The sequence below is a fragment of the Halichoerus grypus genome, chromosome 10, assembly GCF_964656455.1.
Source record: "Halichoerus grypus chromosome 10, mHalGry1.hap1.1, whole genome shotgun sequence".
In the NCBI taxonomy this organism is placed as follows: Eukaryota; Metazoa; Chordata; class Mammalia; order Carnivora; family Phocidae; genus Halichoerus; species Halichoerus grypus.
The window spans coordinates 116679959-116703059 of NC_135721.1; the positions used below are offsets into that span (position 1 = coordinate 116679959).

The window sequence follows — 23101 nt, forward strand, 5'->3', positions numbered from 1 at the left end:
CGAGCAGCCCAATCCAGGGTATCTGCCAGAGCCATTGCCCGCTATCTCGTTGACCAAACAACCAGTTGATTGAATGTTACGCTTTTCAAACAGTTGCTATGGACACAGACTTAGGCTGGAAGCAGTTCGGACCTTGAATTCATCAGGATAACAGAATTGTCATAGATGAAAAGGATCCTGGAAGCTCAGCCTTGTGGGCAAAGCCACAGAATGTGGCCTCAGGAGTCAGATTGATTCACACCAGCACCCCCCCCTCACCAGCTGAGGGGCCTAGAACAATCACCTTTTGCCATTTGAGGTGCTTTTTCTCATGGGTGTATTGCCTATGTCTGCATAAAAAATTACACCGAAACTTGGCAGTGGCTTAAAACAATAAACATGTATTATCTCACACAGTCTCTGAGAGTCAGGAAGCCAGGAGCAGCTTCGTCGGTGGTTCTGGCCCAGGGTCTCCCTGAGGTTCCAGTCAAGTTGCCAGCAGGGGTTGCTGCCATCCAAAGTCCTAACTGGGGCTTAGGATCCGTTTGCAAGGTGGCTTATCACATGGCTCTGAAGTTAGTGCTGGCTGTCAGCCGACCTCATTCCTCCCCAGGTGGATCTCTCCTGAGGGCTGCTTGGTTGTCGCACAACATGGCGGCTGACTTCCCTCAGGGACTGAGATCCAAGAGAGCAAGGCGGAAGCCACAATGTCTGCTCTGACCTACCTCAGAAGTCATACTTGGTCATTTCCACAATATCCTACGGGTTACATGGTCCATCCTGCCTCATGTTGCGGCAGGGGAGTGTCGGGGTGCATACACAGGAACGTGAATACCAGGAGATGGGGACCACTGGGGTGCATTTGGAACCTGACTGCCCCAGGGGACTCCTCATCCCCACCAGGAAGAGCTGCAGTGAGGATTAAATGAGTACGCATATGGGAAACACCTAGTATACAGTAAGCACTCAGTAAATGATCACTGTGACTAACTGGAGCGGAAAACGCACCATCCTGTAGTTGCCCCACTGTCTTCATCATTTCTAGGCATCCCCCAAGACCTTCTGCAGGTCTTTGATTTAGCAAAAGCTGATGAGCCTCTCCTGCGTCCCGCCCCCATGCTGGGTGCTGGGGACACTGACAGAGACAGATCCTGTCCCTGCGGTTCCAAGCTCCGTCAGACCTAAATCCGGGCAGTGCAGCGGAGGGCTGGCAGGTGAGATGCTCCTGCTGATGGGGGGGGAGGGGGGCAGCCTCTCTGCAGAGATAGCCTGTGCACTGAGACTGCATGAAGCGAAGGAGCAGTCTTGTGTTCAGAGGGGGACACGGCATTTCAGTCAGACCCACGGGAAGGGCGAGAGCCCCAAGATAGGAGTTAATGACCCGTGTTCAGGGAACAAATGGAGGCCCAAGGGGGTAGGGGCAAGAAATGAAGTCGGAAAAGCAAGAAGAAACAAGATGAGAAAGAAGATTGGCTTTGAGTCTAAGGGCCATGGGAGTCTTGTCATCTGGGGGAGAAACGAGGGGGCCATCTGGGGGAGAAACCCCGGGCAGGGCTGTAAGGGTGGCGAGAAGTGGTGGGATCCTGGGATATCTTGAAGACGGAGTCGTTTTGAAGGCTTTGCTGTGTGATGGGATATGGGGCTGAGAGAAAGAGGAGTCCAGGATGATCCTGAGCTTTCTGACCTGAGCAAGCAGGAGGGTGGTGTTGTCATGAGCGGAATTGGGGTAGACGGTGGGAGGAACAGGTTGGGGTGGGAGGGAGATCAGGCATTCGCTTTTGGACCTGTCAGACATCCCGGGCGAGATGTCAGGGAGGCAGAGATAGGCGTCTGGCGTTTGAGAGAGATTGGGCGGAAGATGTAAATTTAGGATTGTCAGGTATGGGTGGTGTTTAAAGCCACGAGTCTGGATGAGATCAGCAGGAGAGAGAGGGTAAAGAGGAGCAAAGAGCACCCAGTTCCTCTAGAACTTAGGGGTCAGAGGAGGAGAAGCCAGCAAGAGGGAGCGCAGGTGTGGCAAGGAGTGTAGGAGGAGAATGCGAGGGGTACCCGGAGTAACGCAGCCTGCCTCCCCCACCCACCACCCCGCCCCAGGCAGCGCCAAGGCCCCTGGAGGCTCCGCAGAGCCCACTCTTCCCCTTCCACACTTCTGCCCTGCAGAGGCCTATGGCAGCGGCTGTGTCGGCCGTGGACTGCCGTGAACATCCCCAGAATGTTCTGCCATTCCACCCACATCATTCCCAGCCGTTCCTCACTTAGCTCACCCTCCCATGCCCTGCTCTAGTTCTCGCTCTCTTAACACGATTCAGTGCTGAAGAGGACTATCCCCTCCCTTCATTTAGACTATCTCTGTTAACATAATCTTAGACAAAACCAGCCTTTCTGGTACCACCAAATACAGAAGATAGAGGCAAGAAAGACTAAGGGATCTGGACTGGTTAAAGGGAGTGGCTGTCAAGAGGGGAAGTGGGTTTGTAAATGTCGGAAAAGGGGTTTGGGGTTTACATCAGCAAGGGTCTTGACTGCCTCACAAGGAGTTTGAAGTGAGGAGGGAAGAGGATCCACAGAAGGTTCTAGATTAGGGGGATGAGGCAATCAGGTGAGTTTTGCATCAGGAAGAGCCATGCTGGGCTCCGTTCCTGGCCTTGTCCCTAATTAGCTCACAGGCCACCTCTGGCTCCAGAATGAGTGGGGGGTGTAGGGCAGGGAGACCCCACTCTGTGCAGATGAGAGTAGTGACAGCAACCACAGTTGCACCACCGAGCAGGGAGGGTTCCCAGGGAGGCAGCAGCTCTGCTACTTCCTCCATGTTTCCGTGAGGGCAATGAGGCTTATATTAATGAGAGATAATTACGGGCACCCGGAGGGCCCTAAGTATAGCTCAGAGACAAAGGCAGTGCGAGGCAGCCAGCTGCTTCCCCTGCAAGGCCCAGGCCTGCCTATTTTAAGACCTCCCCAAGGTGAGGCTCCTGCCCCTGCTAGGGGTTGGGTGGCTGAGGGGCTAGCACCCAGTGTCCCAGGAACTCTGACCAAGAGTGTTCAGAGGGAATCAGTGTGACCAGATGCCCACATAACCCTCACTCAAACCCCCACTGCCTAGAGGTGGAAATGGAGGCCCAGGGTGACCAGTCCGAGGCTGCTGCAAGAGCAGAGCCAGGATTTGAATCCAGGTGCAGTTCCATGCACTTCGCACGATGCTCTGCAGCATCCCTACCCCAGAAGCACTGGCCTGTCCCCAGGAAAGCACAGTGAGGTGAGGAGGGGAGCATGACTGATGTCTATTGAGTCCTAAGGGCCAGATGTTTCCCATATGATATCACAATTAATCCTCATCATAATCTTGAAAAGTAAGGATCCTCATCCCCATGCTATAGAAGAGGAAACTGAGGCCTAAGAGGAGTGATTAAATTGCTGAATGTCCCTTGGTAAGGAGGGAAAGAAGTCAAATCCAGTTATGTCCTGTCTTAGGGTCAGGTTCCCCAGGAGACAGACGCTGAGGTTTGCATAGGAAGTCTGGGAATACCTGTGACAGGTGAGGGGCAGGAATTGAAAGGAGATGCAGTTGCAACAAAGGCTCTGCTGATCCCATGGGCCGCTCTGGGGCTGGGCTGGCCCGTTAAGGTTGTTCTGGATTGGGCAAGGGGGCCAAGCTTTGGTGCCCACACATCAACCAGTTGCTGGCTGCTGGCTGCCCTGAGAAGGAGTGTAACTGTGGGTGAGGAGTCTCCCTTTGGCTGAAAGCAAATGCTAGCGGTTGCCCAGTGTGAACTGTAAGCAGCCCATGCTTGGCCGCTGGAGACATATGAGTGCCTCAATCCTATGAGGGACCTGAGTGGCCATCACAGCGTCCACTACATGGCCATCCATCTCCAGATCCTTTCTCATTCCTCTGGCCCCCAGATGAGAAGAACTAGCCCTTGCCCACAAGGAGGTTATGGGAACATAGACTCATGTTCTTTATGGGGCCATCAGGCCAGGGGATGCTGTGAGCAGGGAGGCCATCGGTGCTAATGAGGAAGGAAAGAGTAAGTGGCCAGTCCAGGAAAAGTGTAAAAACACTACCTATTTAAAACCTGTAGGGACAGAATGGGAGAAAACTATTGAAAATCATATTATAGGGGCACGTGGGTGGCTCAGTTGTTAAGCGTCTGCCTTTGGCTCACGTCATGGTCCCAGGGTCCTGGGATGGAGCCCCACATCTGGCTCCCTGCTCAGCGAGAAGCCTGCTTCTCCCTCTCCCACTCCCCCTGCTTGTGTTCCCTCTCTCGCTGTGTCTCTCTCTGTCAAATAAATAAATAAAATCTTAAAAAAAAAAAAAGAAAGAAAATCCTATTATAAGGACAAGAATATGTAAAGAAGTCCTGGGGCGCCTGGGTGGCTCAGTCGGTTAAGCGTATGCCCTTGGCTCAGGTCATGATCCCAGGGTCCTCAGTGGGGAGCCTGCTTCTCCCTCTCCTTTTGCCACTCCCCCTGCTTGTGCTCTCTCGCTCACTCTCTCAAATAAATAAAATCTTAAAAAAAAAAAACTCCTACAACTCAACCACAAAAAATGACAAATCACCCAATTTTAAAATGAGCAAAACTCTTAAATAGACATTTCTCCAAAGAAGATATGCAAATTGCCAATAAGCACATGAAAAAATGCTCAACATCATTAGTCATCGGGGAAATGCAAATCAAGATCACAATGAGCTACCAGTTCATACCTACTAACATGGGTATAATTTTAAAAAATCCAAAAGCAAACAATAACTGTTGGTGAAGAGGTAGAGAAATTGGACCCCATACCTTGCAGGTGGGAATGTAAGATGGTAGGAAACAATTTGGTGGTTCCTGAAAAAGTTAAACAGAATTACCGTATGACCCAACAATTACATTCTTAGGTATATACCCAAGAGAATTGAAAGCAGGGACTCAAACAGATACTTGTGTGCCAATGTTTCTTGATTGCAACATTATTCATAATAGCCAAAATGTGGCAACAACCCAAATGCCCATCAACAAATGAATGGACAAACTGTGGACTCTACATACAATGGAATATGATCCAGCCATAAAAAGGAATGAACTTCTGGTACATGTCACAATCCGGATGAACCTTGAAAACATTATGCTAAATGAAATAAGCCAGATACAGAAGGACAAATGTTGTATGATTCCATTTATATGAAATACCTAGAATAGGCGAATTCATAGAGACAGAAAGTGGATCAGAAATTACCAGGGCCTGGAGGAGAGGAGAGAATAAGGAGTCATTGGTTATAGAGTTTCTGTTTGGGGTGATGGTGAAGAGTTTGGGATGTAGATAATGGTGGTAGTTGCACAACATTGTGAATGTAATTAATGTCAATGAACTGTACCCTTAAAAATGGCTAAAGTGGCAAATTTTTATGTACATTTTACCACAATTAAAACACATGGGAAATAGGTAAATCCATAGAGACAGAAAGCAGATTGGTGTTTGCCAGGGTCCAGGAGGTGGAGGGAACAGGGAGTGATTGCTCATTGGGTACTGGGTTTCCTTTGCGGTTAAGAAAACGTTTTGGAACTAGATGGAGGTAGTGGTTACACAACATTGTGAATGTACTGAATGTCACTGAATTATACGCTTTAAAATGGCTACTGCTGTGTTACGTGCTTTTCACCTCAATTTTTTTAAAAAGAGGAGGAAAAACCTGTGGGGAAATAAAATCTATGAGATGTAGCCAAATCGGTACTCAGGGAGAAATGTATAGCCTTTCCAATGACACATTTATTAGAATATAAAAAATCAGAAAATAAGTGAATTAAGTTTCCAAATAAAAAAATGTGGACAAGGTGTTAGAAGAGAGTATCTTTGACCCCAGCTTTAGGAGGGGGAGCTGGAGTAGGTTTCTTCCTGGAGTTGCGTTTGAAGTTCTCGAACTGTACTATCCAATATGGTAGCCAGTTGCCATATGTGATGTTTAAATTTAAGTTAATTAAAATTAAAAAGGCAGGGCGCCTGGGTGGCTCAGATGGTTAAGCGTCTGCCTTCGGCTCAGGTCATGATCTCAGGGTCCTGGGATCGAGTCCCGCATCGGGCTCCCTGCTCCTTGGGAGCCTGCTTATCCCTCTGCCTCTCTCTCTCTATGTCTCTCATGAATAAATAAATAAAATCTTTAAAATAAATAAATAAATAAAATTAAAAAGGCAGCTCCTCAATTGCCCTAGCTGCATTTCAAGTGCTCTATAGCCCATGTGGCTAGTGGTTACCATATTGGACAGGACAGACCCAGGGGACAATGAACAATAAACTAGCAAGCAAGGAATATGTGAGAGTTTCCAAGAGTGATGAGAACTATAAAGAAAATCCAGCAAGGTAATGAGTTTGGTTGGCAAGGGGAGCAGGGGATGGGGACGAGGCTGGAGACACTGGCAAAAACTAGACCATGCTGGCCTTCCAGACCTCCACTCTGCTAAGGCACCTCCTCATGTTGTCCCACCCTCCTCACCCTCTGCTCATCAGCTGGCAATCCTGGTCCCTTCTTTGCAAACCTTCAGTTTCAGGTGAGCCAGTGGGCTGGGGCCTGGGTTGAGTCAAGAGACCCAGGTAACAGGCCAGGAGTGGCCTTGCTGTGAGGCCTTATGCTGTCCCTTCCCCAGGATGACACTCTTTAGCTCCAGAAAGCCACGTGGCTGAAACTGACAGAGGTCTACAGAGAATAGCTCTCCAGTGGCCTTGAATGCCAGGCTCAGGAGTCAAGCATTCATCCCAAGAGCCAAGGGGAGCCACTGAAGAGAAAGAACACTAGTGCTTTGGCATTTTAGCAATATCACTCTAGCTGCAGCTTGGAACCCGCAGGGCTCTCAGAGTGGACACAGAAAGACCAGGAAGAAGGCTGTCCAGCTGTCCAGGTGAGTGGTGGGAGTGACAGAGGCGGAGGATGCAGAGAGGAAATGGCATCAGGAGACACAACTGAGGCAGAATCACTGGGACTCCGTGACTGTCATACCTGAGGTTTCCCAGAAACATGCCCAAGACAAAGATTCAAGTGCAAGTACCTCATTTGGGAAGCGGCAGCACAGTGTGGGAGGGGAGAGGTAAGTCAGGGAAGGGGAGGTAGCCAACTAAGGGGATGCTATCAAGCAAGTGACCACTGCAAATAACTAGAACTCATTCCCACTGGTCAGCTCCAGGAGTCAGTGTAGAGCCCATTCCTCGGTTGTCCCACCTGCAGCGTGAAGGAGCTGGGTATTTATACACCAGCTCCCCAGCAATCACTGGTTGAGAGCTGTAGCTGGTTTGGCAGTGGGGGTTGGGGTGGGGTTGTTAAGTCTCTGGCAATTCCTGCCAGCCACATGTGAGCAGAGCAGGCTCCAGCTGCTGGAGAAGGCTCCCCCGCCTCCCACAGGGATGCAGATGCTGAGAATTTGAACTCAGTCTGTTGGGCAGCGCAGTGATGAGGCCACAGGAGATATGAGCGGGCACCCACAGCCACCAACTGTTCATGAGGCCAGTATCAGTCAGGCTCTTGTTGAAAGACACAGAAACCCAACTCAAACTTAAGCAAAAAGTCTCAACTCTCATTTCTGAGACCTTAGGCAAGATCTCAACAAAGGACTCGAGGCTGACGCTCTGCCAAGCACAGCAGCCCTAACAGAGAAAGGCACCTCTTTCCGAAGAGTCCAGCCATAATCCCAGGCCAGCTCTCATTGGCTAGGAAGGATCCTGTTTCCATCCGTGAGCCAATCAGTACTCAGGGGTGCAGGGCTCTGATTGGCCAGACCTGGGTCATGTGTCCGCTCCTGGGGTTCTGGGATAGAGCTGGTTCCACCTAGACTACAGAATGTAAGACTGGGGTGGAATCATTTTCCAGGCACCGTGGGTATTTTACAAGGGGAAGGACATAGCAAGTCGGAAGAGGGAAGAATTCAAGGAGATGCCCAGGTGTCTCTGAGCCCCACTGGGTGACACTGAAGAATTTTACTGATACAGGGACACCATGTGCCCACTCAGAGCCCTGGAAGGACAGACACATGGGCCCCAGAAGTCAGAGAAAGGGACTCTTTTTAACAATGAGGCCCAGTCACAGGAAAGAAGTTGAGAGATTACTTGTGGTCATGAAGGTGTCTCGGTCTCTAGAGGGCTCCCTGACAGTGGCAGCCCCATTCTCCCTCCTGTAATTCCAGTGGCACCTCCAAGGCAGGGACCCAACTCCCCCCACCAGCCAGATGAGGGGCCTCATCAGTCAAGACTACCACCAGGTCTTGAGCCAGGGTTTATCTCCTAGGGAACGAGCGTGTGCCAGCATTTCACAATTCACCAAGCGCTTGCCCACACTTTCCTTCACTTCTTCCTCTTGGCCCCATTTGACAAACACGGTCTGAGGCTTAGGGAGGCAGCCACGGTCCCAGGCTCACATGGTCCTGTTGGGGCAACCCTGGATTCCTGGGGATCAGGAGTGCCTGTGATGTGAAATTGAAGCCAGCTTCTCCCTGGGAAGGATGGAGAAGGTGCCCTGGGCTGAGAGAACTGAGTGTGGTGTGCACTTCTGGGGCAGTGCCCCACCACTGCCTTCTGCTCCTGGTGACCAGCCCTCTCCACCTCCAGCATTTCTGGGGCATCGGGCCCCTGCCAAGCCAGCGAGCCAGCAGGGCCATGTTTGCAAATAGTGTCCTCAGTTTTCAGGATCTGGCCTTACTTGAGCGGGCATCAAGGACATATTGCTGCACACACAGTTCTCCAGCTAGAGAGCCAAGGAGGCTGGCCCTGGAGCCCAGGGATCACTGCAGCCCCGAGGGGATGCAAGGAAGCCCAGAAGGGATATGGAGGTGGTTTTGCCTGAAATTGTCTTCAAGAAGAGGTTTGCCCAGAGGGAGCCGCTGCTGGCTGGAGTGAGGGGGATCCTTGACTTTCTGGAACTCTAATGGGGCAGCTGGTGTCCCAAGTTACCAGTTGCGCCTTGGCTAGAATGACCCCTCCCAGCCTTGGTTTCCCCATCTGTAAAATGGAGGTTTCCCATCTCATGTGGCTGTTGTGAGGATATGATGTAATAAAGTTGTCAGTCAGTGGACTTCCTCTCCAGCCTGGGGATAAATGCTCTCACAAGCCAGCTGGTGGGAGCAGAGATGCTTCCCAGGAGCTACTCAGCCACGAGGGCTGTCATGACGGTGCTCTGGCCTCCAGGGTTGGGTCCATCAGACTCCTAGAGGCAAGGAGGGTGTCTGGCAGGAAGGCAGAGAATTCAAGCCAGGTGGACCCTGCAGAAGTCTCAGGGCTTAGGAAGGCTTAGGGCACAGTTGGTCATGAAACGTCTAGGTCCAAGGAAATAATCCTCAGATCCTTGAGGGCTGTGGGGCTGGCCAGCTCCCGGCGACAGTCGCAAGGCAGCTATGCAGAGGAGTAGGAAGAGCTGTGGGTCCCCCACTGCCCCTGCCACTGGGCCCACTGTGTGACCTTGGGGAAGTTGTTGCCCTCCAAGGGCCTCAGTTTCCCCACCTCTATGATGGGGGTTTCACCTAGGCCAGTGTTTTTCACACAGTGTTTGCTGGGATCTGGAATTTGCCTTAAGAGCTACTCTTAAGGGGTGAGAGGGAGTCTCAGACACCAGAACCCATGTAGTATAATTGTTTCCTATTGCTGCGGTAACAATTTTCCAAAAACTTAGTGGCTTTAAACGACACAGATTTATTATTTTACAGTTCTAGAGGTCATAAGTCTAAAATGGGTCTCAGGACTGCATTCCTTCTGGAAGCTATGGAGGAGAATCTGACTCCTTGCCTCTTCTGGCTTCTAACAGCTGCCCACATTCCCTGGCTGGTGACCCCCACACCTCTCTGACCTCTTGCTTCTATCATCATATCTTCATGCCTCCCTCTTAAAAAGACCCATGTGATTAGGTTTGTACCCTTCCAGATAATCCAGGATAATCTCCCCATCTCAAGACCCTTAATCATATCTGCAAAGACCCTTTTAACATGTCAAGTAACATAATCAGAGATTTGGGGGATTAGGACATGGGCAACTTTGGGAGCCATCATTCTGCCTACCACACTTGGCTTCAGCCAGAGCCTGTCTACTCTGGCCTGGCCCAGCCCTCCAAGATCTCTACCCCCACTGCCCTTGTCCTCACTTGCTCTGTTCCAGCCACACTGGTTGCTTTCAGATTCTTAGCACACCGGGCACACAGTCCATAGTAAGCTGTGGGACTCCTCTGAGTCGAGCTGGTGGTGGGGACAGGGCTTAGAAAGCTCGCTAACCTCCCCTCTGCTTCATGGTACAGATGGGAAGACTGAGGCACAGAAAAGAAAGGTACTTGCCAAAGTACTGAGACTGGTATTTCCAGCATGATCCTGGATGGAAGATCGAAACAGTCCAACTGCCCAATTTTACAGATGGGGAAACTGAGTCACAGTGGTTCCACCTAAATGCCACCCCCATCCAAGGCCTTGTCCTTCCACCCAGTCCTGAGGATGTGCTCCGGTTACTGACTCAGAACTCTGTTCAGGCTGACCGTCGCTGATTTGTTCAGTCGGAAATGATGTGCTAATGGGCTTGTTGTCTTCTCTGATGTTCGCAGCCCCCAGCGCCTAGCCCAAAAGTCACACTCGGTAGACATCTGTTGAGGGGCAGAGTGGGTTTTTATAGAGGGTCTACATGTGATATAGGATTCCTCTGCTAAAGTGAGAGTTGGACAGTACTGCTCTCAGACTCAGGTGAGACGGGTCCTACTCTTTAGAAGGCTTCTCTGGCCCTCTTTCAGCCATGTTGAACCACTCATAGGCAAGAGTGTTTAGGGGCAAGAGGACATGTTTACCCAGAGCCACACTCTGGATACTGGGGACCCTGGAATTCCCTAACCAAATGGCCCCAGGCCTGCTTCCACAGCCAGCACAGGATCTTCCCATGGGTGGCCTGCACTGCCCGTGGGGCCATCCCTAGGCCTGAGGGCACGTGGAGTGAGCTTGGGGTGCGTGTGGGCGTGTGGCTCCTTGTAACAAGGGATAGAGTCAGAGATGGGAGGAAAACAGAGGGTGAGCCACTCCCCCCGCCCACTACATTCGATCATGGAATTTGGAGGAGACCTGGAAGTCTGAGGTCGAACTTGGCTTTCCAGGTTATCATGAAGATATATTCATCAAGGTAGGATCTGTTTAACAGTTTGCCAGCCTGAACTATGACCTTGAATTACACATATGGCATGTGGGCCTCCGTTTGTCTTCTTGTCCTCCACCCTACAGTGTTAAAGGTAGGCCAAGAGTCTTCAGAAATCCTCCCCATCCTGAGATCTGTGGGGGCCTGGGTGACATTCCCAGCACCCTGTCCCCTCCAAATTCAGCTGATTTCCTCTCTGTTTTTTCTCCCCAGGATAGCTGCTGCCCGGGAGAGGCAACCCGGGCGCCCCACTAGGGCAACGGCCCCTGCCCTGAGGGCCGGGATCATGAAAGGCCTCGGTGACAGCCGCCCTCGCCACCTCTCCGACAGCCTGGACCCACCGCATGAGCCCCTGTTCGCAGGGCCTGACCGCAACCCCTACCTGCTATCGCCCACGGAGGCCTTTGCCCGCGAGGCTCGATTCCCTGGCCAGAACGCTCTGCCTGGGGATGGTCTCTTCCCACTCAACAACCAACTGCCGCCTCCAAGCAGCACCTTCCCCCGCATCCACTATAACTCCCACTTCGAGGTGCCAGAGGAGAGCCCATTCCCCAGCCATGCTCAGGCCACCAAGATCAACCGGTTGCCTGCCAACCTCCTGGACCAGTTTGAGAAGCAACTGCCCATCCACCGCGATGGCTTTAGCACGCTCCAGTTCCCCCGTGGTGAGGCCAAGGCCCGAGGTGAGAGTCCTGGCCGCATCCGCCACCTGGTCCACTCGGTCCAGCGGCTCTTCTTCACCAAGGCGCCCTCACTGGAGGGCACGGCAGCCAAGGTCGGTGGCAATGGCAGCAAGAAAGGTGGCCTGGAGGACGGCAAGGGCCGGAGGGCCAAGAGCAAGGAACGGGCCAAGGCTGGGGAACCCAAACGGCGTAGCCGCTCCAACATCTCGGGCTGGTGGAGCTCTGATGACAACTTGGACGGCGAGGGTGGCGCCTTCCGCAGTAGTGGCCCAGCCTCTGGGCTGATGACGCTCGGCAGACAGGCGGAACGCAGCCAGCCACGCTACTTCATGCACGCCTACAACACCATCAGCGGGCACATGCTCAAAGCAGCCAAAAACAACACCGCTGAGCTGACTGCCCCGCCGCCCCCACCCGCACCCCCAGCCGCCTGCCCCAGCCTTGGGGTGGGCACCGACACCAACTATGTCAAGCGGGGCTCCTGGTCCACTCTGACCCTCAGCCACGCCCATGAAGTCTGCCAGAAGACCTCAGCCACCTTGGATAAGAGCCTGCTAAAGTCCAAATCCTGCCACCAGGGTCTAGCCTACCATTACCTGCAGGTGGGTCCCTCCATGATTAGGGGTGGGGTAAGGAATATGGGGAGGGCACTGTTCTGAGACTCAGCTGTACCACAGATTTACTTGGAAAGTCGCTTCATTATGGGCCTCTGTGAATAAACACCTGTGAAATGGGTATCTGGTGGTACTTGCTAATAAGGGGATTCCTTCCGGTGGTCATGCTTTCAGCAGACATTGATTAGGGTTCTTCTGAGCCCAGCCCAAGAGTAGGAACTAAAACGTGTACCTGCCCTCTAGAGGACAAATCTGGAAGCTGTGCCCTCCACCCTCCTCATAGGACCCATTGCATGGCATTCTAAATGCCGGCCTCCTGCCTGCTACCCCCACCAGACCAGGGGCTCCTTGAAGACAGGGACCACATCTGATGCAGCTGTGTGTCCCTAAGGCCCAGGACAGGGTCTGGCAGAGAGGAAGTGCTCAGGAAATGTGAGAAGAGAGAGGGCCAGAGGAACAGATGGACATTTAAGTGAACAGAGCTAGAAATAAATAAGACAGAGCCCCAGTTATCAGGATGCTGGGAGAGAAAGATGCATGAACAGATAGTCATGTCAGTGTGAGCAGAGTGTGATGGAGATCAGCATGGAGGGCTGTAGGAGGCCCTAAGCCAGCTTGGGGGACTAGCTTTCTCCTTTCAAGTGTTAATGTTTACTGAGGCACTTAATACGCATTTTGCAAAGCCACACTCCTGGAAATTGGCAAAAGGCTCAGAGACATCTCTGTTGCTACACATCCCCCTGGGGCCCTCAAGAGCAAAGCCCGGGGTTATGAACTGGGTGCAGTTCCTGGGGGCAGAACCCAAGCTGTGGGTGGAAGTTACAGGAAGCAGATTTCAGAACCCACCAAGATGGAGGGGGCTGCTTCTGTAGGTAGTGAGCGCTACATCCTGGGGAGTGTGCCAGCACAGGCCTGGCCAGCCTTTGGGAACACAGATGCATTTTGAACCAGATGAACATCAAAGTCTGACAATGCCCTGAGTTCTTGTCATTCTATATAAAAATTCCAAAGACAGTGAGACTATGGGGGGAAAAGCTATTTTTTTTTTCAATAGGAGGAAAATGGAAATCTAGGCAGTATTTTATATATTTAAGGCTTTTGTGGCTCTCAATCCACTTCCTTAGTTTAGAAACATCAGAGAGGGTGGTGTGTGACCTGGCTTCCTCTCAAAATGGTGTGGTTTGGTCTGATCATGTGAAAATGCTTCAGAAACACCATGAAAGGGTGGCCCTGCAGGCTCTGGGGTTTGCGCTATCTGCTTGGGTCATGGGAGGTGGGTGGGTGGGGTGCTGGGGTAGCAACAGGTTTTAAGCAGGAATAGCGAAGGCCACCTTCCCAAGGGACAGGTGGAGATAGGGAAGATGGACTAGCAAATGGTTTGGGAGGTAGACTGTGTGGGCCTTAGTGACTGGTTGGGCAGTTAGCTCAGGGGGCGGGGGGGTCCTGGGGTGGGAATCCCAGACTGGGACCGTCCCTCAGCCGAGAATTGGCCACTGGCAATACGGAAGGATGTTATATCTGTGTAGATGTGGTGATTCTGGGAGGGCGGTTTGCATGTGGTGAAGAATGGCGATGCTGTATACACTGAGAAGTGTGTCACCCAGGCATCTGTGGTGAAGCGTGTCGAACCTAGCGAGGGTGTGCACTCTGTGTGTGTTGAGGCAAAGACACAGTGAGGTGGGGACATGCTGCCGTGTGTCTGCAGTGCGGCGTGTTCGTGAGGAGGGTGTGAGTATGCTCTGTGTTCACGTTGTATACTTGTTGGGGGGCATGCAGTGATGAGTGGCTACTGGGGGACATGTCCTTGGGGAGATGGGGGGTGGGGGAAGGTACGTTTGCTCTCTGAGATGTGTGTACATGGCAAGGTGTGTTTGCTCTGTGCTTGGGCTGAGGGACCTTGTAAGTGCTAAGATGTGTGAAATCTTTCATCGTGAGGTGAATGTCCACTGTGTATACATGTCAGATGGGAAAACAGCCCCTTTTCCAGGTCACTACCTGGCTGCCAGACCCCCACCAGTCTCTCTGCACGCTGTGCCTGGCCTTACCCACTAGTAAGAGATACAGGATGTCCCTTGGCTCCAAGACCCTGCCGCTCTACTGATGTGCTGGCATCCTCTGACCAGTCCTCCCCCCACCCCCATCCTAGGACAGGATCTTGGTGCCAGGTCTGAGGGCCTCAGTCTGGTCTGATGTTCTCATCTGTGTAGTGGGATCATAAGTCATCCTCTAAGATAGCAGGGTGACGTGATGGGAACACAGTGGGTGCTCAGAAAAGGAGCTGCAGTGAACACCCACTGTGATCTTACAGCCTGGCCAGTTTTGCTGGGGCACACCCAGCCTGGGATCCATGGAGAAATCTGAGGTCCGAGAGGGGCAAGGATTTGCTTAAGGCCACCCAGTGAACTTGTGGCAGAGCCGGCTCTGGAACTCAAGTGTCCTTCCCAGCCCGGGGCTCTGCCCTGCTGCTGGGTGACTCCAATGGCAGTACCCAGCACGGAAGGCTGAGACCCTCCGAGGCGGGGAGCCGGGGAGCTTCAGGGTCCGGGGCACCATTCTCCAGGTGTTGGGCGCGAGGATGGGCGGCCAGCGGCGCGCTGAGAGTGTGCGCTGCCCCCGATCCCTCCCCACCCTCGCTGAGGTCTGTCCGCCCATCCTCAGGTGCCCGGCGGCGGCGGCGAGTGGAGCACCGCGCTGCTGTCCCCGCGCGACGCGGACGCCGCGGCCGAGGGCCCCATCCCGTGCAGGCGCATGCGCAGCGGCAGCTACATCAAGGCCATGGGCGATGAGGACAGCGATGAGTCCGGCGGCAGCCCCAAGCCCTCACCCAAGACGGCCGCGCGGCGCCAGAGCTACCTGAGGGCCACGCAGCAGTCGCTGGGAGAGCAGAGCAACCCCCGCAGGTGAGCGCGCCGCCCCGCCTCCTAGAGCCCCGCCCACAGGCTAGCCCGGCCCTCCGGAGCTCCGCCCCCCGGGAGAGCCGCTCCGAAGTCTGAGTCCCGTCCCAGGAGGTCTCCGAAGTCCCGCCTGCTGGGAGCCCCGCCCACAGGCTAACCAGCCCATTGGAGGCCTCCCCGCCCCCCGCACGTGAGCTCTCCCCTGGGAAAGCCTCCTCCGCTGTCACAGGCTCCGCTCACTGGCAAGGCTAGTCCATAGGTGAGCTCCTCACAGGCGTGTCCCACCCCCGGGAGCCTCGCTTTCCTTCCCCACGGCCCCTTAGGAAAACCCCGCCCCATAGGTGAATCCCGCCCTACAGCCTCAGATCCAGGTGAACCCGGGCTCCCAATAATCCAGGCCCCCTAGGTAAACCCGACTTTAGGTTAAAGCCTTCTCCCTGAGATCCTCGTCCTTAGGTTGGCCCCTTCCTTTGACGAGTTGACTCTGGAGAGCTCCGCCATAAGCCCCCCACAGTTAAGCCCTGACCACCGGTGAGTCTCATCCTTTGGTAAACGATAAGGAGAGTCTCTCCAGAGTGACTGGCCCTGCCCACAGGAGCCACATCACCAGGTGAGTTCCACACCCACAGGGGAACTGGGCCAGGGAATCCTCTTCTTCAGGTTAGGAGAACCCTGCCCCTAGTGATCCCACCACTTGTACCAGCAAGGTACTTGCTTTCCAGGGAAGGCCAGAGCCCCCTCTGCCCTTGGCCCTGTAACTGATCCCTGTGGTGAGCTCCTAGACTGGGGAGGAGGATGTATCCAGAAGTCAAAGGGAGATAGACAGCCTTCACCTGTCCTGTCACCCTGCCTGGAATTCCACCATTCAAGCCCTTTCCTGTTGCTTTAAGACTTGGAAGAGTTAATGAAAGTATGAACAAATGAGATGTATGCACACAGAAAACAACAATTAAAATGTTAGAGAAAGGTGAGACTTTCGCATGCAGAAATCACCATGGGGATCAGAACGGAAAAGAATGAGAGGGGGGAAGAAAGTTACAGAAAGCCCATCATCAAGTACAAAACAGGTAAAACTTAGTAGGAGGGATTCAAAGTCCTTTGAGGAAAAGAAACAAAAGCAAGTCAGAAACAAAAAGAAGCATTAAGGGAAACAAGCTTCGTCCTAGTTCTTCAACTACTGAGGGCAAGAGCCGAGGCTTCTGGGAGGAGGGGGCCTGGGAGGACTGCGACAGAGGGAAGAGAGCAGGTAGAGTGACAGAGCGCTGAGGCAGAGGGGCAGTGTACTCCGAGAAGCCTGGAGTCTCCTTGCCACAGGGATTTGCTTAGGGGGTTCACAGTGGGACAGAAGGCAGGGAATGGCCTCCAGCTGGGAATTCAGGACACCACTGGCCAGTCCCAGGTCTGTCCCTCTCTGAGCCTCAGTTTCCCCATCTTTAAGTGAGGGGGCTAAGCTGGATGATCTCTAAGACCCCTTCTAGTCCTGGGAGCCTACATTTCCATGAATGACCAGTGGGCACTGAGGTGGGAAAGGAGGACAGGACCCAGGCCCAGACCTTGAATGAGAGGAAATAAATAATAATAGTATCAGTAGTAATGGGCGCCATCTGTTAGCACTTGCCGCACTCTGGGCTCTGTGCCTGCCCCAGTGCACTTTAGTGTGATTCCCGAATCCTCCTCATCACAGCCCCATGCAGGCAGGCACAGTGTCACCCCCGCTTTGTAGGTGAGGAAACGGAGACATGGGCAAGGGGTCATGACTTGCCCAGGGTCACCCAGTGAGGAAGCTCCATTCCAATCAAAGCCCATCTGTGTCAAGGCCTGAGCTGTTGGGTGCTTGGATCTTAACCCAGAGCAGTGGTGAGGGAGAAACCCAGGGTCAGGTAGATGTGAGAAAAATTGAAGAGCAGGGGCCATGAGAAGTGCTGAGTCTGTGGGGGTCTGGTGGAAGCTACCTGGATATTGTGTTGAAACTGATGCCCTTTGGGCAGCTCTAGCCTGAGATCAAGGCTGTGAGCCTTGACCGACCTCCTCTGTCGGCGCATCGGATTTGCCCCAGACCTGTGGGGGAGAGGGCTGTAGCATTGGGCTGGTGTGGGCTGCCTCGGTTTGAAATGCTCAAAAGTGAGCTTGTGCTGCCACCTCGTGGCTGCAGCAGACATGATGGGTGAGGATCACCCCACCCACCAGATTCAAGCCTCCCAGAGCTGGGAGCTCTCCCCTTGCTCAGTGTCCCTGACCTGCCTCCCCCACCCTATCTTCACCTCCCCCCACCCCGCCCCCCGGACACTACGCAGGCTGGCAGTGACTTCTATTTTTCCCTCTGCCACTGGGTGGCCTTGGCCAGTCTTTCCCCCTCTGGGCCTGTTTCTCGGGCTGAGCAATGGGTGGGCTGAGCCCTGTCTGCTCCCCACCCTCACCAGGAGTCTGGACCGCCTGGATTCAGTGGACATGCTGCTGCCCTCCAAGTGTCCAAGCTGGGAGGAGGACTACAACCCCGTCAGCGACAGCCTCAACGACTCCAGCTGCATCAGCCAGGTGAGGGTGGCAGCTAGCCAAAGTCAATGGGCTTGGGAGATCCCCAGCTCTCACCCAGGAGGACCCCAGGGCGAGTGGTGCCCAGATGTCGGCACTGTGCTTCTGCTTGGTCTTTGTTCCCATAGCTGCCTGTGTACGTATGTCTGTCTCACTGACTGCCCTGTGGCTGGAGAGCGGTCACAGGGCCTGACATGCCATGGCCTGAGCTGAGGGCCCCGAGGGAGGGGTCACAGCACTGCTATAGGCCGAGGAGCCCTGCAGAGAGGGAACTGGAGACCTGAGCTTGAGTTCAGTCTTCTCACTGAGAGTATGAACCCAGGACAAGTCACTCCCTCCCTGAGCCTCAGTTTCCTTATTTACGCAGAAGGGTGATAATTCCTATTTCAAAGCGTTGTGAGGAATTAAGGAGATAGGAACGTAGTGTTCTCAGCAAAGGGTAGCTAACTTTATGGTTATTATTGTTATCTTGCTGTATGACCTTGGGTAAGTTGCTTCTCCACTCTGGACTTCCATGTCCCACAGGCTCAGTAGAAAGTCAGAATTTCAAGGTCCAGACACCTCTCCCACTAACAGCAATAAGCATGCTGTGCTGCACTTTTCATTTTTAACTCCCAGCTCCTTGAAGCCACGTCAGGGGGTGGGGGGGAGGTGTGCTTATTATTTATATCCCCAGTTCACAGATGAGGAAACTGAGGCTCAGCTGGGTGAGCTCACACAGCAAGGAGGAGGCAGAGCTGGGCAGAGATCCGGGGCTGTCAGACCTACACCTGGACCCCAGCCCCTGCCATGTGCACAGTACTTTAGGGCTTGCAAAGGGAGGACCAGCCAAGTTTTGAGGGCTCCCCTATAGTGTGGATGGGGAGACAAGGCCCAGAGAGGGCAACACCTGCTAGGAGTAGCAGAGTGGGGCAGTGGAAGCACCCGATGCGGCCCCAGGCTCCTTTCTGGGCAGGGACAGGCCCCAGGTCCCACTGCATGTAGCCCCATGGCCCGGGCTAATGCGCTGCTTAGCACTGGAAGGCTTTCCGATCCCAGCTCCTCACCACTCTGCTGTTCCTGGCCTGGCCATAGCATCCCCCCCTGAGCCCCTAGCACTGTCCTCAGCACTCAGCACTGTCATTCCCAGACCAAGGAGACTGACCTCAGACATGGGGAGGAATAGAGCACCCCAACCGTGGGACTCTGTCCCTGCCACCCTCATGCAGGCCCCACCAAGTCTCCTGGCCTCCAGGCCTGCCACCTGCACTCTGTTCCCAACAGCCAGAGGGAGCTTTGTGAGGGATGTAAGGCAGATCACACCATGTCCCTGCTGCAAACCCTCCATGGCTCCCGCCTGCCCCCAGTGAAAGCCAGACTCCTTATTCAGCTGGGTGTGGGCCTGCCTCCCTCTGACACCGGGATCTCAGACGTTCAGCCACACCTGCCTCCTTTCTCCTCCTCACACACCTCACACACCTTGCTGTTTCCTCTCCCAGGAGCACCCCTCTCTCAGATCTTTGCTCAGCTGGTTCTTCTCTGTGTTTCCGGTCTTGGCTCAAATGTCACCTCAGGGGAACCTGCCCTATCACCCGTCGAAAGGATCCCCCAGGACACCGTTCCCTTATCCTGCTTGATTTTCTTGACAACACTATCACTGTCTGGAGTTATATCTGTTTATTTACTTGATGTCTGTCTCACTCTTAAGACCGGGAGCTCCCTGCAGGTGGGGACCTTGCCGTGTGGTTCCCCATGACGTCCTTGTCCTCAGCACGTGGGCACAGGGCACATGGGTACCTGCTGAATGGATGGCTTCCCTCCCTGTGTCTCCTATCCTACTGCGTTCTCTTGTCTCTCAGTCTTCTGTCTTTGTATCTGTCTCCCTCTGTTTTTCTCTCCCCTCATTCACATTTTTATCTGACTCCCTCTCGTAGGTCCCATATCCATGTTTCTCTCTGAGTCTTTCTCTTTCACACACCCCATTTTCACCTCTGCCTGGCCCGGGCATCTGGAACACTTTGTCCTTTGGCTCCACAAAAGGGTGCATGGAATCAGCCAGGCTGGGGACCCCAGCAGGTCTCTGCCACTCCCCTCTGCCCAGCACAGCTCTCTCCTAAGCCAGGGTCCTCTGAGCCCTCAAACCCTCACCCCTAGAAGCTTGAGTGACCCGAGCCACATATGTGCCCCTAGAGTCAGAGATGTCCCAGCTCTGACGGTGTCTCTGAGGCCTTGACTCCTGCCAGAAGGAGCCCCCTTCCCACCAGGCACTGGACTATGTAGGCCCTGACCAGGGAAGAGAAGGCTCTGGGCTCTGGGACTAATCTGTAGATCTGGGGGGTGGGGGGCTGCCTGCCTAGGTGAGGGGCAGCAGACAGGGCATCTCCCAGGGGCCAGACCAAAAGAAAGAAGTGTAAACAGCAGATTACAAAGCCTTGGTAGCACCCAGCCCCTGAAGGAGTGAGCCTCCCATCCCTGGAGGAAGCTAAGTGAGACCTCCTAACAGACTAGGCCTCAGCCAGTCTGAGGAGGACATTAGCCCAGCCAGCCACTAGTCCTCTTGCAGCCGAATCTGAATACCCTACCCCAGCCCCCAGCCTTGGTCTCCCCATAACCCCACCCTCTCTTTCCTGCAGATTTTTGGACAGGCCTCCCTGATCCCCCAGTTGTTTGGCCATGAGCAGCAGGTCAGTATGCTTGCCATTCTCTCGTACCCCAATCCCAGAGTGCAGGGCTAGGTCTGAGGCCTGGCACCTGAGGGGTCCCAGCCCCCGGCCCCAGCAGGTGCCGGCAGCGCCAGGGCCAGGAAAGGCACCGCCCGTGAGCATGGAGTCGAGGCTCACGCTCTGCCCTGACCTTTCCCTCACTGACCCTTTCACTTCACTTTTCTGCACCTCAGTTTCCTCTTCTCAAAAATGGGAAAGAATGGGCTAGGTCCTATGGATGGGGCAAGAAATAATCCCAGGGTAAAGGAAAGCGGACCCTGGGAGTCTTCTAGCTAGGGAAACTGTTTTAGTTGGACACGTTGGCACCTGGGGGCTGGTGGTATTGGCCTCCAGGTCCCAGACCCCAGATTCCCTAACTTTTCTCCTTTCTTGGGCTCCAACAAGACCTTTAAGGATGTTGGGGTGTTGGCATGAATGCAGAGACTTTTCCATTTTATAGAACTTGGTGGGGTGGAGCTAGTCCTGGCCCTCTGGCTGTTTGCCCTAAGGGTGCCCCCTTCCTGGGCACACCCACCCTGCCCCGGAAGTGGTCCTCTCCTCCTTCCCAGCTCCAAGACCAGAAAGAGGTGCTGAAAGGGCCTCCAAGCTCATCCCCTCACTGTGGCCAGGAGTGGACAAGTGACCTGTCCAAGGGGCAACACTAGGACTGGCCCCTCACCTCCTGATTCTAGCCATGGATGCCTCATGTGCCTGCCTCCCATGTTCATGTCACAGTTCTTCTCAAACACAGTGTTCCAGAGGGTCTTTGGGGAGCCCACAGGGGGCCAACTGACCTCTTCCTCTGCTAACTTCCACAGGCTTATAGTAAGGATGTGATGTGTTAACATACAAAATTCCAGGGTGTTCCCTGCACACAGTAATTCCTCAGTGACACACATACCAACAGCTCTGACCAGCTGGCCTAACCTCCCAGAGCTCGGGAGCATCTTAACCAATACTTACAAATCCTTGCCCTCACCCCACGGAGCTTCCTTTAATAATAGGGACAGGTCACCAGGTGCTTATTCTCCCGACTCTGTTCTCAGCATGTGATATGAATGATCTCATTTAATCTTGACAACAATCCTATGAAATTTGGTCTCTAATTAGCCCTTATTTTATAGATGGGGAAACTGAGGCACAGAGCAATTAAGTGACTTGCCCATATTCATACTGCAAGGAAAGATGGACCCAGGGTCGAAACTCTGGCAGTCCAGTTCCAGAACTGTGCCATGCCTGCAATCCCAAAGCAAGACCTCATTGCCCTTGGCAATCACAAGGGCCTCTCAGTGTACTTCAGGTTACAGCCGTGGAGGATAAACACCTGTCTCTTTCAAGCCTACTCCAAATGAATGTTGGGTATGCCACATGGCCTACATTTTAATTTATCAGTGTTGTCCGACAGAACTTTCTGTGAAGATGGAGATGTTCTGTACTACACGCTGTCCCGTAACGTGGCGTAAGCAAGTGAAATGTAGCTAGTGTGGCTAAGGAACTGAATTTTTTGTTTAATTTAAATTAATTTAAAACGTAAATAGCCACATGTGGTTAGCTGCTACCATATTGGACAGCACAAATTTAGACCTTTCCAAACGTATATGCTCCAGATTGGGTGGTGATCCATCTAGTCATTTTACCTGATGCAGTGCCAGGCATTTCATTTAGATAGGAAACACTGACCCAGAGGATGGTGATAGTCGGAGGTCACACAGGCAGAGCTAGCCCCAGGCACAACTCCATCTTTCCTCCACATGGTGCTCAGTCAATTTCTGCCCCCTCCCTTCTTGCCCAGGCTTCCCCTCAGGACCTCCACTCAGTGTCCATCCTTTGCCCGCCGACTCCTCGGCTTATACTCTGTGGTCTCCAGTTACCATCATGGCCTGAGACCTGGGTCAAACAGACCCTTCCAGAACCCTTGGAGAGTATATGTATGGTGGGGCCCTGTATGCTCACACTCTCAGCTGCAGATCTGTAGGATCTTGGATGGCCATCTCTAGAGAGACACTTAGAAACCATCTAGATAAGGTTGAACTAGGAGTGAGATGACAAATAGTATGTATGCCACCATTCTGCATACTGCCCTGGACATCACTAATCAATCCTCACTGCCACTACCCTCGTTCCAGTTTTCTCTTCTCTTACCAGACTGTTGCATCAGCTTCATCTCTGGCCTCAGCCTCCGTTCCAGACTCCCTTCCCAATATTCATTCTGTACTCCAGGGCTAGACTAATCTTCCTTAAATTCATATTTGGAGTATTGATTCAGCCACTTCCTCACTGGGTACACCTGGCAAGTATCTTCCCCTCACTGGCCCTCAGTTTCTTTGCTTGTGAAAGTAAAGGAATTGGACCATAAGATGGTAATTATCTAGCACACCTACTGCCACCTCCCATTCCAACATTCAAGGTAGACATTACTAATTGATGATAGCCTTCTTTGTGGCTGAATTCAGATGTGACCTCAGGATCTATCAGTTGATCAGTGTGAACACACAAGATCCACTAAGTATCCTTAGTTTCTCCTGCACTGTAGACATGGGAAAATTGAGGTCCAAAGAGTGAGATGTGAGGAAAGGGTGAGCTGACTTGAGCCGCCCCCCGC

General features: G+C 53.2%; 1 protein-coding gene across 3 annotated transcripts in view; it reads left to right on the top strand.

Moving 5' to 3' along the window:
• DLGAP4 (DLG associated protein 4) overlaps positions 1 to 23101 on the top strand; it is a 195083-nt gene that overhangs the window by 100064 nt on the left and 71918 nt on the right. For all 3 annotated transcript variants that reach the window (XM_036064588.2, XM_036064587.2, XM_036064586.2), the window contains exons 3-6: positions 11309 to 12380; positions 15051 to 15292; positions 17707 to 17821; positions 20431 to 20481. In XM_036064588.2, coding sequence (XP_035920481.1) covers positions 11382 to 12380; positions 15051 to 15292; positions 17707 to 17821; positions 20431 to 20481 — 1407 coding nt within the window. In that variant the 5' untranslated portion in view covers positions 11309 to 11381. The remainder of the gene's footprint in view (positions 1 to 11308; positions 12381 to 15050; positions 15293 to 17706; positions 17822 to 20430; positions 20482 to 23101) is intronic.